Consider the following 11,674-nt stretch of genomic DNA (forward strand, 5'->3'; position numbering starts at 1 on the left):
CTGGGAGTTGAATGGTGACAGTAAAATGCGGCTCAGCAGGCTGAGGGTGGAGGTGTGGACGAGCACTGGGGCGGCAGGACCCAGGCTGGCCCGGAGCCCTGGCGCCCACACCCTCAGCCAGCTCTGTGCCCCTGTTCCCCGTCTCCCCCCCCCCCCCCCCGCCACCGCCACCGTCCATAGTGCCGTGAGCCCTTCGAGGTGAGCCTGCCTTGGCCCTAAGGCATGACTGTGGGCGGGAAGTTGGAAGCTCTAGGGCTATGCTTAGTTTGGGGGGGTTTTTTTGGTCGTTGGTTGAATGTGCTGTTGTTTATATCTACACGTCTCTTGGAGACCTCTCCGCTAGCTAGAGAGCACTTCCTGGTAGTTAGCACGGTTACTTGGAGGTGAAGTCCAAGGAGCGCGCAGTTGGTTTCCCAAGAGCCGGGAGCAGCAGCGCCTAGGAGGACAGAACAGACAGACGTCGCACAGAGTGCTGAGCTAGACCCCCCGTGGTTGAGAAAATAGACTCCTTGCTTCCAGCAAACGCTGGAGGTGGGGGGAGCCCCCTAACCCCAACTTTTGGGTTAGGGTTGAGAAAATAGATTCCCGCTTCCAGCAAATGCTGGAGATGGGGGGGCGGGGTGCTCCTGCACACGCCGTGGAGGGCGGGGCTCCTAGCCCCACCTGTGAACTTGGCATCATTTCCAGCAGTCTCCCTTTGGGACCAGAGACCTCAGAAGACCCTCGTTGGTCCTCTAAGACAGTTTCCATTTCGGTTTGGTGGGTCTGAGGCCTGGACCAAGGGGCACTTGATCCATACTTTTTCAGGCTACCTGGCCTTTGATCGCACAGGAAGCCTCGGGAATGTTTATGGTCGGATTTGGTTTTTTCTTCAAACGTAAATTTCGATATGTGGATTACACAGATCACCAGTTTTGATGCTGAACATTGTGACAAGTAGATGAACGCTTTCAACTTTGAATCCAACTTTCTGGGATTTCTCTGGGCAGAATTTTAAATGTTGGGATGATGGCCCAGTTGGGAGATGGGGCAACTTAAACCTTTTAAAATTGAAGGACAGTTTGCTTAACCAGATAAGGGGGCGGTTCGGGAGGGTTTTCCTGAAGTTTTGTCTTCAGCATTCTTGGTTGTTTTCTTCTGCTTAGCCAAAGATACCATGTGCGGTATAAAGGCTGTCTGAGCTTTATGTCGTGATAATCCGGTTTGGAAGTCTAGAAACACACTCTGGCTTCAGATCCGCGTTCAATAGATCACTTGCGTGGCCAAAGACCTCAAACCTTTCCCTCCCGGGAAAAAGGCTTCTGTTTCTTAGGCTAAAACGCCAGTGTGCGACCACGTGCTTGTGCCTTTAGCGGTGATGGTTAAATTTTCTATGAATTGAATAAATCATGTTTTTTAAAAAGTTAATGAGGCATTTAATTAATTAACAACGTCGGGTTTATGGCCTTTATGGTTACATTTTGCGGGTAATGGCATTCGGCTTATAGCCGCTTAACAGACGGTTGTCCAACAAAAGCAGTTTGATTTTGCTTGGGAATGGGTGGGTTGCCCTTCAAACACTCCCGTTTATTTCTAGCGGAGAAAATAAACCAAGAAATGTGTTGCGTAGACAGACTCGCCCCACCTCTTCACCTTTCAGTTAGAGAAACTGTTGGTGACGACGGTTGCCATCCATTTAGACGCCATCACCCTCCTAGCTAGGAGAGTGTAGTTAGCCCACTTGACCCCCAACAGAGAAGGCCTGTGGGATGCTCGTCACAGCTGGATTGCATCCCTCTAACTGGGGCCCTCTTGGGCCTTTTGAATCTTCCCAGCTGACCAGGTACCAAAGACCTGAGTTACAGGTCTAGTAGTTCACGTTAATTGAACTTGGGGTTTAATATCTCTGGGCCTCAGTTTCCAAGTGTTGAATGAGGAGGATAGTACTACCTTCCTTTCCTGATATCTCCTGGGTTCCCGTGGGTGACAGAAGACGTGGTATCAACGTGGTTGAGTTAGGACAGCCCGTGGCAAAAAGTCTGACCTGGCCGTGGGGCTACTGCTGCCTTTGCTGCCATCTTCCAGGAGGAGAAGAGAGTTGACTTACCCATCAGCTTGGACGGCCTTTCGTTTCTAGGTACCCTTGAATCGGCCCTAGCAGTGATGAAGGTTTCCAGGTGAAGGCCATGATTGTCACAGCAAATAAACCCAGGGTTGAGTAAATTGATCTGTGCACAGCAGTTGGTGGCGTTCAGACCTGATCCCAGAGCCACGTGACAGGGCCTCTCCCTGGCTGGGGCACACAACTCGCTAGCTTGCAGCCGTCCACTCAAGTCTGGCTGGTGAGGGCCTGTTGAAAGAGCAGCAGCTTCATGCGGTATCCTGGATACCAGGGCTCGGGGCAGGTGGCCTGGGAGCCCAGAGGATTGTGGGCTTTACGGCAGGTTGGGATCTGAGCGGAGAAACGCATTCGTGGGCGTGCCTTTTCTCTTCCTCCTCTTGTTTTGGAAGGGAGCTGCCGCAGTGACCTGAAGTAACAGGGCACCAACGGCCAGGTTTACCAGCATGCCCCATTAGGTTCACGTGGTGAGCAAATGGAACATTCTGGTTCGCTCCCAAGTGAGTGGCCACCTTTGATTGGCGTGTCCTCCAAAGGGCATAAAAGGTTTCACAGAACCCATCTCGCACTTACGGGCGGCTAGAATGACCCCCGTTTTAGGTTTAACAGATGAGTTGCCTGAGAGATGTCACAAGGAGGCCTGCTCTGACCCCATCCCATCCCCCCTTACCCAGCCGACCATGTGTTGGGCCACATGCAAGTTCTGCCTACTCCCAGCTCAGAACCTGACAGCTCTCTGCTGGGCATGACTTAACCAGTATAAACAGTATAACGTATTTTCTGGTGGCAGACGTTTTCGACGTGTTTGAAAACTTTCTTAAGGTGACAAAACATTGAATAAATTACTGCTCTGCTTACTGGGAGTGGCTCATATTAATATTTTAACAAGCCAAAGAAATAAGATTAAGAACAGTGATTCTGATGCACAGCGTTGACACAGAACACCTTCGGAGCGGGGGAGGGTGAACGTTTTATTTGATTCTTAAAATGTGGAGGTTGCAGCCTGTGGTATAGCAGGTTCCTGTCATTAACTGGAGTAAATATGAAAATATTAGACTGATTCTGCCCCGAGAAGCTGGAGTGAAGCAAAATACAGGGTGGGCTTATTGGAAGCATTTTGTGTCATTCCTCGAGGATGGAGAGAGAGAGCTTCTCTTTAACTTAACATACAAACAAGAGCGTCTGAGGCCCAGGTTCTGATTTGGGGTCTTAACAGGGGGCGCGAAGATGTAGCCGACCTGGGTGTCCCTCCTCGAAGCTGGGGATGTTCTCTGGCTGACTTACGCTCTCTTTAAGCGTTGGTCGGCCATACTTTGATCTAAACTTGTGTTATCACCCACTGCCACCGACTGAACGGACCCATCAAGTGAGGATGGTCTGTGCTTGGCGATGTGGCATCTAAGATGTTAGCAGCCGTGACACCTCTGTACCGGTCACGTCGGCCCCTGGGCTGAGGGCTTTCGACGCTCTCCGAATGCGTCCTCTCAGCAGCCCTGTGGACGCTTGGAGAAGTTCAAGGGGAACTTGCCCATGGCCAGGCCACTGGTGCAGCAGAGCCTTAGACAACACTGTCTGCGTCTCCAAGCCCTTCGCACGCACTCTTGCCCCCCACCAAGATGCCTGCCGCCTGCCCGCGCCATGGTGGGCTTTTGGACCCACGGGTGTATGCCTTTGAAAGTGGGCACCGTCAGCCTATGGAGAGGTCACCCTTGCAAGGTTCACTGTATGGTGGTCTGATGGCATCTCCTCTCCTCTCCCTGTAGGAAGTGGTCTTGTACTGCCTGGAGAACAAGATTTGTGATGTGAACCACCGCGACAACGCGGGTTACTGTGCCCTGCATGAGGCTTGTGCAAGGGGTTGGCTCAACATTGTACGACACCTCCTTGAATATGGCGCCGATGTCAACTGCAGTGCCCAGGATGGAACCAGGTCTGTGGCGGTCTTGCTCTTGGCCTGGCCCTGCTGGGGCGTAGGCAGCGGTTCTCAGGGTGTGCGGGGAACCCCAGAAGGAAAGATGGAGAGTGAGTGCCATGTAAGCACACTGAGGGCGGAGTCCTCTAGAATGGAATCGGACAGATCTTTCTGGCAAATTTCCATAGAACTTTAAAACTTTGTGACGCTGTTATTGCAGGGACAGAAGTCCCTGAAAATGTTGGGCCTGCCTGAATAATCTTTTAAGACCCTGGACTCTCCACCAGCGTCTGTTGAATCACAATATTTAAAATATACGTGAGTTGAAAGTGCTCGGAGTACAGACAGGTCCAATGGCGACTGGCTTGATAGGACCTGCCGTGTCCACCCACATCCCCGGGCCTGGCCCCCACTCTGTCCTTGACCTCGGTTTAGTGGCCAGAGGCCCAGGTCTGAGTCAGCCCGAGCGTCTTCCTGGTTGTGCCTGGGATGCTACCACGAGGCAGGGCACTGGTGCTTTCCTGACAGTCATAAAATTAGCAAAACCGAAAGGTATTGGGTGGTTCACGGTTTCCAAATAGCATTCTTTCTGGATGGGACTGCGGACAGTGCTCCTGACCCCAGCGGACACAGGCAGGAGGACTCTGTACCCTCCTGAGGACTTGCCCTGCCTGTCGACTGCTTCTGGGCGAGAGGGTTGATCTCTCATCTCCAAGTTGGTTTCAGGAGAGGTTCCACTTTGCCCCTAGTTTCTTTTACAAACTGCACTTTTTTTCGTTTTGTTTGTAATGGTATAACGATTGCTTGTCGTATGGGCTTCCGTGATGCTGCGATTCTCCCCCCCACCCCGCCGTAAGTTATCTTCTTACAGTCTGTCACTATTTAAGTTCATTGGAAACGTTCTCATCGTGGCCTGAGTTCCTCCTTGGACTGTGCATTAAGAGAGATTTGCATTTAAGAATTAGGCCTGAGATAGTCCCTTCACCTGTCCCGTAAAGGGTTATGTGTCGAACTAACAGAGTCACGGGCCAGTCACAGTGCCTCCGTTCCCTTCGTGGAATGGCAGTGACCGTATACTCGCCTCCTCGGTGAAATAGCGCGCCTACAAGGCTTGGCCGCACACGCTCGATTTGGCCCTGCGTCGCTAGAAGCACGCGTCGCGTGCACAGGTGTAATCCCCCGCACCTCTCCTAGGCCTCTCCACGATGCTGTCGAGAATGATCATCTCGAAATTGTCCGCTTGCTCCTCTCCTATGGTGCTGATCCCACCTTGGCTACATACTCAGGTAGAACCATCATGAAAATGACCCACAGCGAACTTCTGGAGAAGTTCTTAACAGGTATGACGGAGATCAAGAAACGGTCTTGTTCAAGCATCTAGACGGTGACTTCACAGGCTTTCACCTGGCTTCCCCCTAGCCCCACCCCCCCGTTTACCCTAAGTGACACTTTACCGGGAAAAGTGGCCTCACGTTAGTCTGTCAAAGAAGAGATGCATACTTTGAGTTTGGCAAGGGAGTGCTGGAAAACTCCTAGCTAGCCAGGCTAGCTTTTGTTTGGCAGGCTGGGGTGCTGAGGCGGGCAGTCCCTCGGGGAGGTGGGTGGACGCGTGGGTAGGTTTCAGTCAGATACCTGGAGGCGTGTGCAACACCAGCCCCAGCGTGAGACGTTCCCGAACTCCAGCAGCGTTTGCCTCTTGCCAGCAGGCGTTATCTTGTTTCTCTCTCTCCCTCTCTCCCCCTCTCTCTCCAGACTATTTAAACGACCTGCAGGTTCCTGATGACTATGACCCCAGTGGCTCTTGGGAGTTCTACGGCAGCTCTGTGTGTGGTGAGCAGCCTTGCCTTGTTCGTTTCATTTGGGCGGGATGTGCGCGAGTTACAGAACGTTTCTCTCTGGTGCGGGCGAGGGCTTGCGGGGGTGGTGGTGCTGTGAGCAGGGCTCACTCGGGAGATAATTTTTCCAGGGTCCTTTTTGGAGAACAGCTGGAATCGTGCTCCAGCTCACTGACCTCTCTCTTGTTTGCCTCCCGGATAGAACCAGATGATGAAAGCGGTTACGATGTTTTAGCAAATCCCCCAGGACCGGAGGACCAGGATGACAGCGACGAGGCCTATGGTGACCTATTCGAATTTGAATTTTCCGAAAGCCCCCTTTTGCCATGTTACAACGTCCAGGTGTCCGTCGCTCAGGGGTGAGTGTGGCCAGCGTGTGGTGGAGAGCCAGCCCAGCTGCTCTATGGGGTGGCAGGAGTTAGAAATCCCCTTCAGCAGATGAAGGTGGATGGGTGGGGGGTGAGTGAATTCCTCACCAAGTGTCCACCGACCTCACATAATGCAGTAGAACTTTTCCAGAAAAGTGTGGGGGGTGGGAGGGCTCCCCAGCAAACTGCCTTCATTGGAACACACCCCTAGGGCCCAAAGGACACGGGAGTCAGTGACTGGAATTGCACAGTTTCAGTCACTAAACTCTTGGGGAAGGGATCCTCCCCAAACGGCTACCGTAGGGGCCTTCCAAGGCGCGTGAGGTCCACGGGACGATACGGATGTACCCTCTTCTCGTATAAGATTAGAGAAAGCCATACGTGGCACCTGGGATCTTATGTGTCTTCAGATTTGCTTAGATCGAGTCTTGTCCCCACGGTCGGGCCGCTGTGCCCCATGACCAACCCTTCGGAGTGAACACGTCAGGAGACCTTGCTCTGCTGTGTGTTGACCCCGCGGCCTAAGGAGTAGCGTCCTCCTTGGACTCTGAGGCTGGGAACGTGTCTGCCTTTGTGGTGACGTTCTATTCGGGACGGAGGTCATAAAGCGTGGCAGGGTACCAGGAAGGATTGCACCACCTCCCTTCTCGAAGGAGCCTCACTCCCGGAAGCATTGAGGGGCGGGCTGGAGGTGTGGGAAAGGAAGGGAAAGCCAGGGGACCTCAAGTGAGGGCCGGAGGGGAGGAGAGATCAAAGAGGTGTTTGCCATCTCCCTTGGGTTGGCATACAGACTGGTTTTCCCCAGTGACTAGAACGGGGTGCACTTACTTGGAGAGGGGTGACCTGAGCTGTGACCAGAGCCAGGGCAGCACCGGGGTGGCCCGCAACGAGGCTCGTTCAGGGACACTGCTCCTTCTTTTGTCTAAGTTGGCTGATCCGCCCTAGATGGTCTCTTAACACATGCGCACGAGTCCAGAGTTCCCCCCCTAGAAGTAGATCTTCCGGGCTTCCCTGGTGGCGCAGTGGTTAAGGATCCGCCTGCCAATGCAGGGGACACGGGTCCGAGCCCTGGTCCGGGAAGATCGCACATGCCACGGAGCAACTAAGCCCGTGCGCCACAGCTACTGAGCCTGCTCTCTAGAGCCCACGAGCCACAGCTACTGAAGCCCGTGCGCCCAGAGCCCGTAACAAGAGAACCCACCGCAGTGAGAAGCCCGCTCGCCGCAACTAGAGAAAGCCCGTGCGCAGCAACAGACCCAACGCAGCCAAAAATAAATAAATAAATAAAATTTAAAAAGAAGTAGATCTTCTAAGGACAGTGAGAAATGGGGTGGGGGTGGGGTGATCAAAGTGGAAGTAACGGGCCCTTTCACCGCCAGGAGACGGGTAGTTCATAGTTGGGAGCGCTTCTAATTTTGCCGGAAACTCAAACCACTGTCCTTTCTCTGGTGCAGGCCTCGGAACTGGCTGTTGCTGTCAGACACGCTCAAGAAATTGAAAATGTCCTCCCGCATATTCCGCTGCAATTTCCCAAATGTAGAAATTGTCACCATTGCGGAGGCCGAGTTCTACCGGCAAGTGTCAGCAAGTCTCTTATTCTCTTGCCCCAAAGACCTGGAGTCCTTTAATCCGGAAAGTAAGGAGCTCTTAGATCTGGTGGAGTTCACGAACGAGCTTCAGACTCTGCTGGGCTCATCCATGGAGTGGCTGCACCCCAGCGACATGGACTCAGACGACTACTGGTGAGCTCGCCGGGGCCCGCCGTGTACAGTGTGTCATAGTGTTAATCCTTGTGCATATGTGTCATAATACGACTATTTCTGTAAAGAAAGGACACTATTACATATGAAATATCTCTTCTTTATATAAGAGACACGACTCCAGTCGGAAGGACTTAGAAACATGTTTTTTCTTTTTAAACTTTTAAGTCAGTTTTTATGAAGTTGTTATAATGTTTCTTTACTTTTCAATGCACACATGCTTTGGGATATGTTTGTTTTTACTCGGAACAATTGTTTCTTTTCTTTTTTAAGGAGAAAAACAAATAAGGAAAAGGAGCTCCACACTTTGACTTAATTTCGTACAAAGCTCCGACGACAGAGGCCATAACTGTTGAGAGTGTGGTCAGAACCGTGTGGTTGGTTTGGGGGGTTGAATTCGGGGAAGGCACTTGGCGACGTTGTAACTTTATGTTTTGTTTACAGAGTACCTGCTCAGGCCAGGTCAATGCTATTGGATGTGATCCAGTAGTGTGTAATATAAATTCAAACCATATCCACACACAACAACTAATTGTATGAAACTTTTATATCCTAATTTAAAAGCTGTGAAATTAGTTTTCACGCATCAAACCGGATTGTTTATATGTTTAAACATTTTATGCTCTTATTTAAAGAAGACTTTGAGCTATTTTTTTCTGTACCCTGTAAAATACTGAAAACTAACATAATATGTTGAAGTTGCTTGAAATTGTACATAAAACTAAAATTTTCTGAATTGTGTGTTTATGTTTGAAATCTGTGTTTTAACTTTGTAAGTAAATTCTCTGCCTTTGTATTTATATTTTACAAAAATTTTCTTAAAAGGCAATAAACCTGTTGAGGAAAGGAGAAGATTGAAGTACCTTGTTTCCTATGTATTTTCCTAAAACATTACTGTTGTCACAATTTTTTTTAAAGCGGTGTTGACGGTCGGTTCCCCATAGATAACTTTAGGGCAATTTATAGTCTCTATGAACTGAAACAGACTAGAGGATTTCAGGGGAGTGAGACTCTGAAGACAATTTGAAGTTCTATCCTGAAAACTCAATTCATGGACATATATGTTAATGTTTCTCAGATCCTTCTCAACCCTGTCTCCTCTGATGCCCTAGCAGGCTTTTACATTGCCTTTGACCCTGATGGACTACAGTAGCTTCATCATGGCCAACCCTTTATCTTTAGGAAGACTTTTTCCAGAAACAAGACTTTCATTGTGTCACTTCTCCCTCCAGACCTCGTGTTTTTCTGTTACCTTTTAACATGAAGTCCAAACCCGCTTGGCCCAATAGTCAAGGCTTGTAGTTTTGACCACTCAGCTACTCTACTGCTCTTACTTCTTGCAGCAGTATCCCTGTTGGGTACTATCAATTTCCATCCTACATCCTTTTAATTCCTTCTTTCATTGCAGAGGCTAGAAACCTGAACACCACTAGACTCCCTTGCCGCTAGGATTCTGAATGGTCGGTTTGGAAGGCAGAGCGAGGTAGAGGCATCTTCCTGCTCTACTGGCTGCTGGTAAGAAGGGTTAGGGAGACATGCTGGCCAGTTTTAGTGACTTGACCAGCCTTCCAACACTGGGTCTTCAGCTTTGTGGGTAATGAGACGCAGTAGTGATTGTGGTGACGCCAGGATGACAACCTCAGCAGACTGTTCTTAAATCCAGTGGTTCCGGTGTCATCCCCGATTCACATTCCTCTAGCCCAGCATCTGATTCCTTGTATCAAGTCCACTTGGGATCAGAATGCCCTTAGCGCTTGTCAGTCTTGCAATAAACCCTGAGAACACCTAGGCAGAGTAGACGGAAGGGGCCACGGCGATGATGTACTGGAGTGGGGTCGTGAAGTATGCAGAGGGAGGGGACCTGCAAGCTCTGTGACCTGGCAGGTGGGAAAAGTGAGCCATGTTTGGGAATGGGGAAACCCAGCACTGTCAGAGGTGGAAATAAGAGAGAGCCCATTGTTGGTGAGTACCAAATGATGCTTGGGATGTATCCTGAAGACAAAAGGGAACCAACAGTGTTCTCGATTTACTAATTTTTTGATCATAAACAAGTACACTTTCATTGCTTTAAAGAAAAATCCCAGCATTTCAGAAATAGAGGTTCTTGTCATCCCAAGCCAACCCTTCCTCCCATTCCCCACTCCGGAGTTAAAACCAGTGTTCACAGTTTGCTGAATATTGTTTATTAGGAAGTCATCTGACACAACAGGAGAGAAAGACAAAGTAAATAGCAAGACCTGAAGAAATGATCGAAACGAAAGAATACCAGTGAGCCTGAACTTCTATAGGTAACGAGGAGCTCCTAAGAGCCCAAATAAAAGCAACGAAATACTCCAAGTTACTTCGCTGTTTGTATTTGTGCTGGCAGTACGGGGGGTGCCCGAGACCAACTGAGGTTCTATCCTGGATGAAGGTCATTTTATTAATAAAGCCAAGAAAATAAGTGAGAGCCACAGGTTTAAGGGGTGCAGGGGAAGTGAGTAATGGGCTCGGTTTAGGAGACATTTCACGTTGTGGTTTATGCGGTTGGAGGAGCTGTTGTTGAGTCAGAACATTTATTGTAAGAACCATCAGGGTGTTAGAAAACGTGGACAGAGAATAACTAGGGTATCTGACCCAGGGTATAGATGAGCTTGCCCATGGCCTAGAGAAGTTTGGATGTCAAGGAATTCCCCATGGGTAAAGAGGAGGTACCATAGGTGTAGACGCCCCCGCCCCCTGCCCCCCCCCTCCAATGGGAGCAGAGGGAGTGCACCCGCTGGGCGTAGAGGAGCCCTCCACAGTGAAGATAGGGTATAAATGAGGTCATACTGGCTGCAGCGGGCTCCCAGGTATAGATTCGCTCATACTGCTTACCAAGGTGGAGAGTAGAAGTATGGTTCTTCTGAAGGTGCCTCTAAAGGTCAAGGTCATTCCCTTTGTCTGGTCCTACCTCCTGGCTACAATGTGGTTGGGACCGCTATAGCCACAGCACCCACCCTGGACCATGAGGCGTGGAAGTCGAGCACTCAGTGTATTTGGAGGAGCCTGGGTACCCGAGGACCTAGTGGCACAGAGCCACCATACCAGCCCTGCCCTGCTCTGCCTGCCTTTTTATGTGAGAAAAATAAACAGTTCTGTTGAAGCCACTGTTATTTTGAGTTTTTCTACGACTCCCACCAAATCTGATCTTAATATGCTTATCATCTGTGTGCACTTGGGCATCTTCCTCTTTCAGCCTCATCAAATTGGCCAAGGTTGACTGTCGGTAACTGTCCAAGGAATTGAGAGCTAGCTCTAAATTGCTTTAGAAATGGTTACCTCTGGGTGAAGAAGAACAAGGTGCCAGGAAAAGGGGTGGAAACTTCACTTCTCTGAATGTTCTTATAGTATCGATCTGACTTTAGAGTTTCAATAATTATAAACCAAAAGCAATGTCAAATCAAAAAGCAAAATGAAACCAACCTTAACTATCCAGTCAGAAGCATAACCACATGGAAAGGGACTACTTCAAGTGACTTTAAAACACAATAAAGTGATTGTATAATCCCTTGCCCTAAGGACAAAAAAGTACAGAAACGGTTTAGATTATTTTCGCTAATCCTATCCTTGGCGATAGTGTCAGCATTGTTATGCTGTCCTGTTTGTGTCCTGAGATGAAGCAAAAAGTATTTGGCATGGTTGGGATCTGGAATTTTTAGCATGGGAGAAAGGAGATGCAA

At 49.8% G+C, this 11,674-nt stretch overlaps 1 protein-coding gene across 10 annotated transcripts in view; it reads left to right on the plus strand.

Annotated features, from left to right (window-relative positions):
* Positions 1 to 11,110, plus strand: part of BCOR (BCL6 corepressor) — a 116,216-nt gene extending 105,106 nt beyond the window's left edge. For 8 of the 10 annotated variants that reach the window (XM_073798868.1, XM_033849985.2, XM_033849986.2 and 5 more), the window contains 5 exons: positions 3,862 to 4,028; positions 5,205 to 5,350; positions 5,763 to 5,840; positions 6,048 to 6,204; positions 7,668 to 8,825. In XM_073798868.1, the coding sequence (XP_073654969.1) occupies positions 3,862 to 4,028; positions 5,205 to 5,350; positions 5,763 to 5,840; positions 6,048 to 6,204; positions 7,668 to 7,959 (840 nt within the window). In that variant the 3' untranslated portion in view covers positions 7,960 to 8,825. Of the gene's footprint in view, positions 1 to 3,861; positions 4,029 to 5,204; positions 5,351 to 5,762; positions 5,841 to 6,047; positions 6,205 to 7,667; positions 8,826 to 9,381 lie in introns of those variants that run through there. The other 2 variants (XR_004524557.2, XM_033849988.2) reach the window with 2 other exon arrangements.
* The last annotated feature ends 564 nt before the right edge of the window (positions 11,111 to 11,674 follow it).

This window comes from Tursiops truncatus, chromosome X (assembly GCF_011762595.2).
Source record: "Tursiops truncatus isolate mTurTru1 chromosome X, mTurTru1.mat.Y, whole genome shotgun sequence".
Classification (NCBI taxonomy): domain Eukaryota; kingdom Metazoa; phylum Chordata; class Mammalia; order Artiodactyla; family Delphinidae; genus Tursiops; species Tursiops truncatus.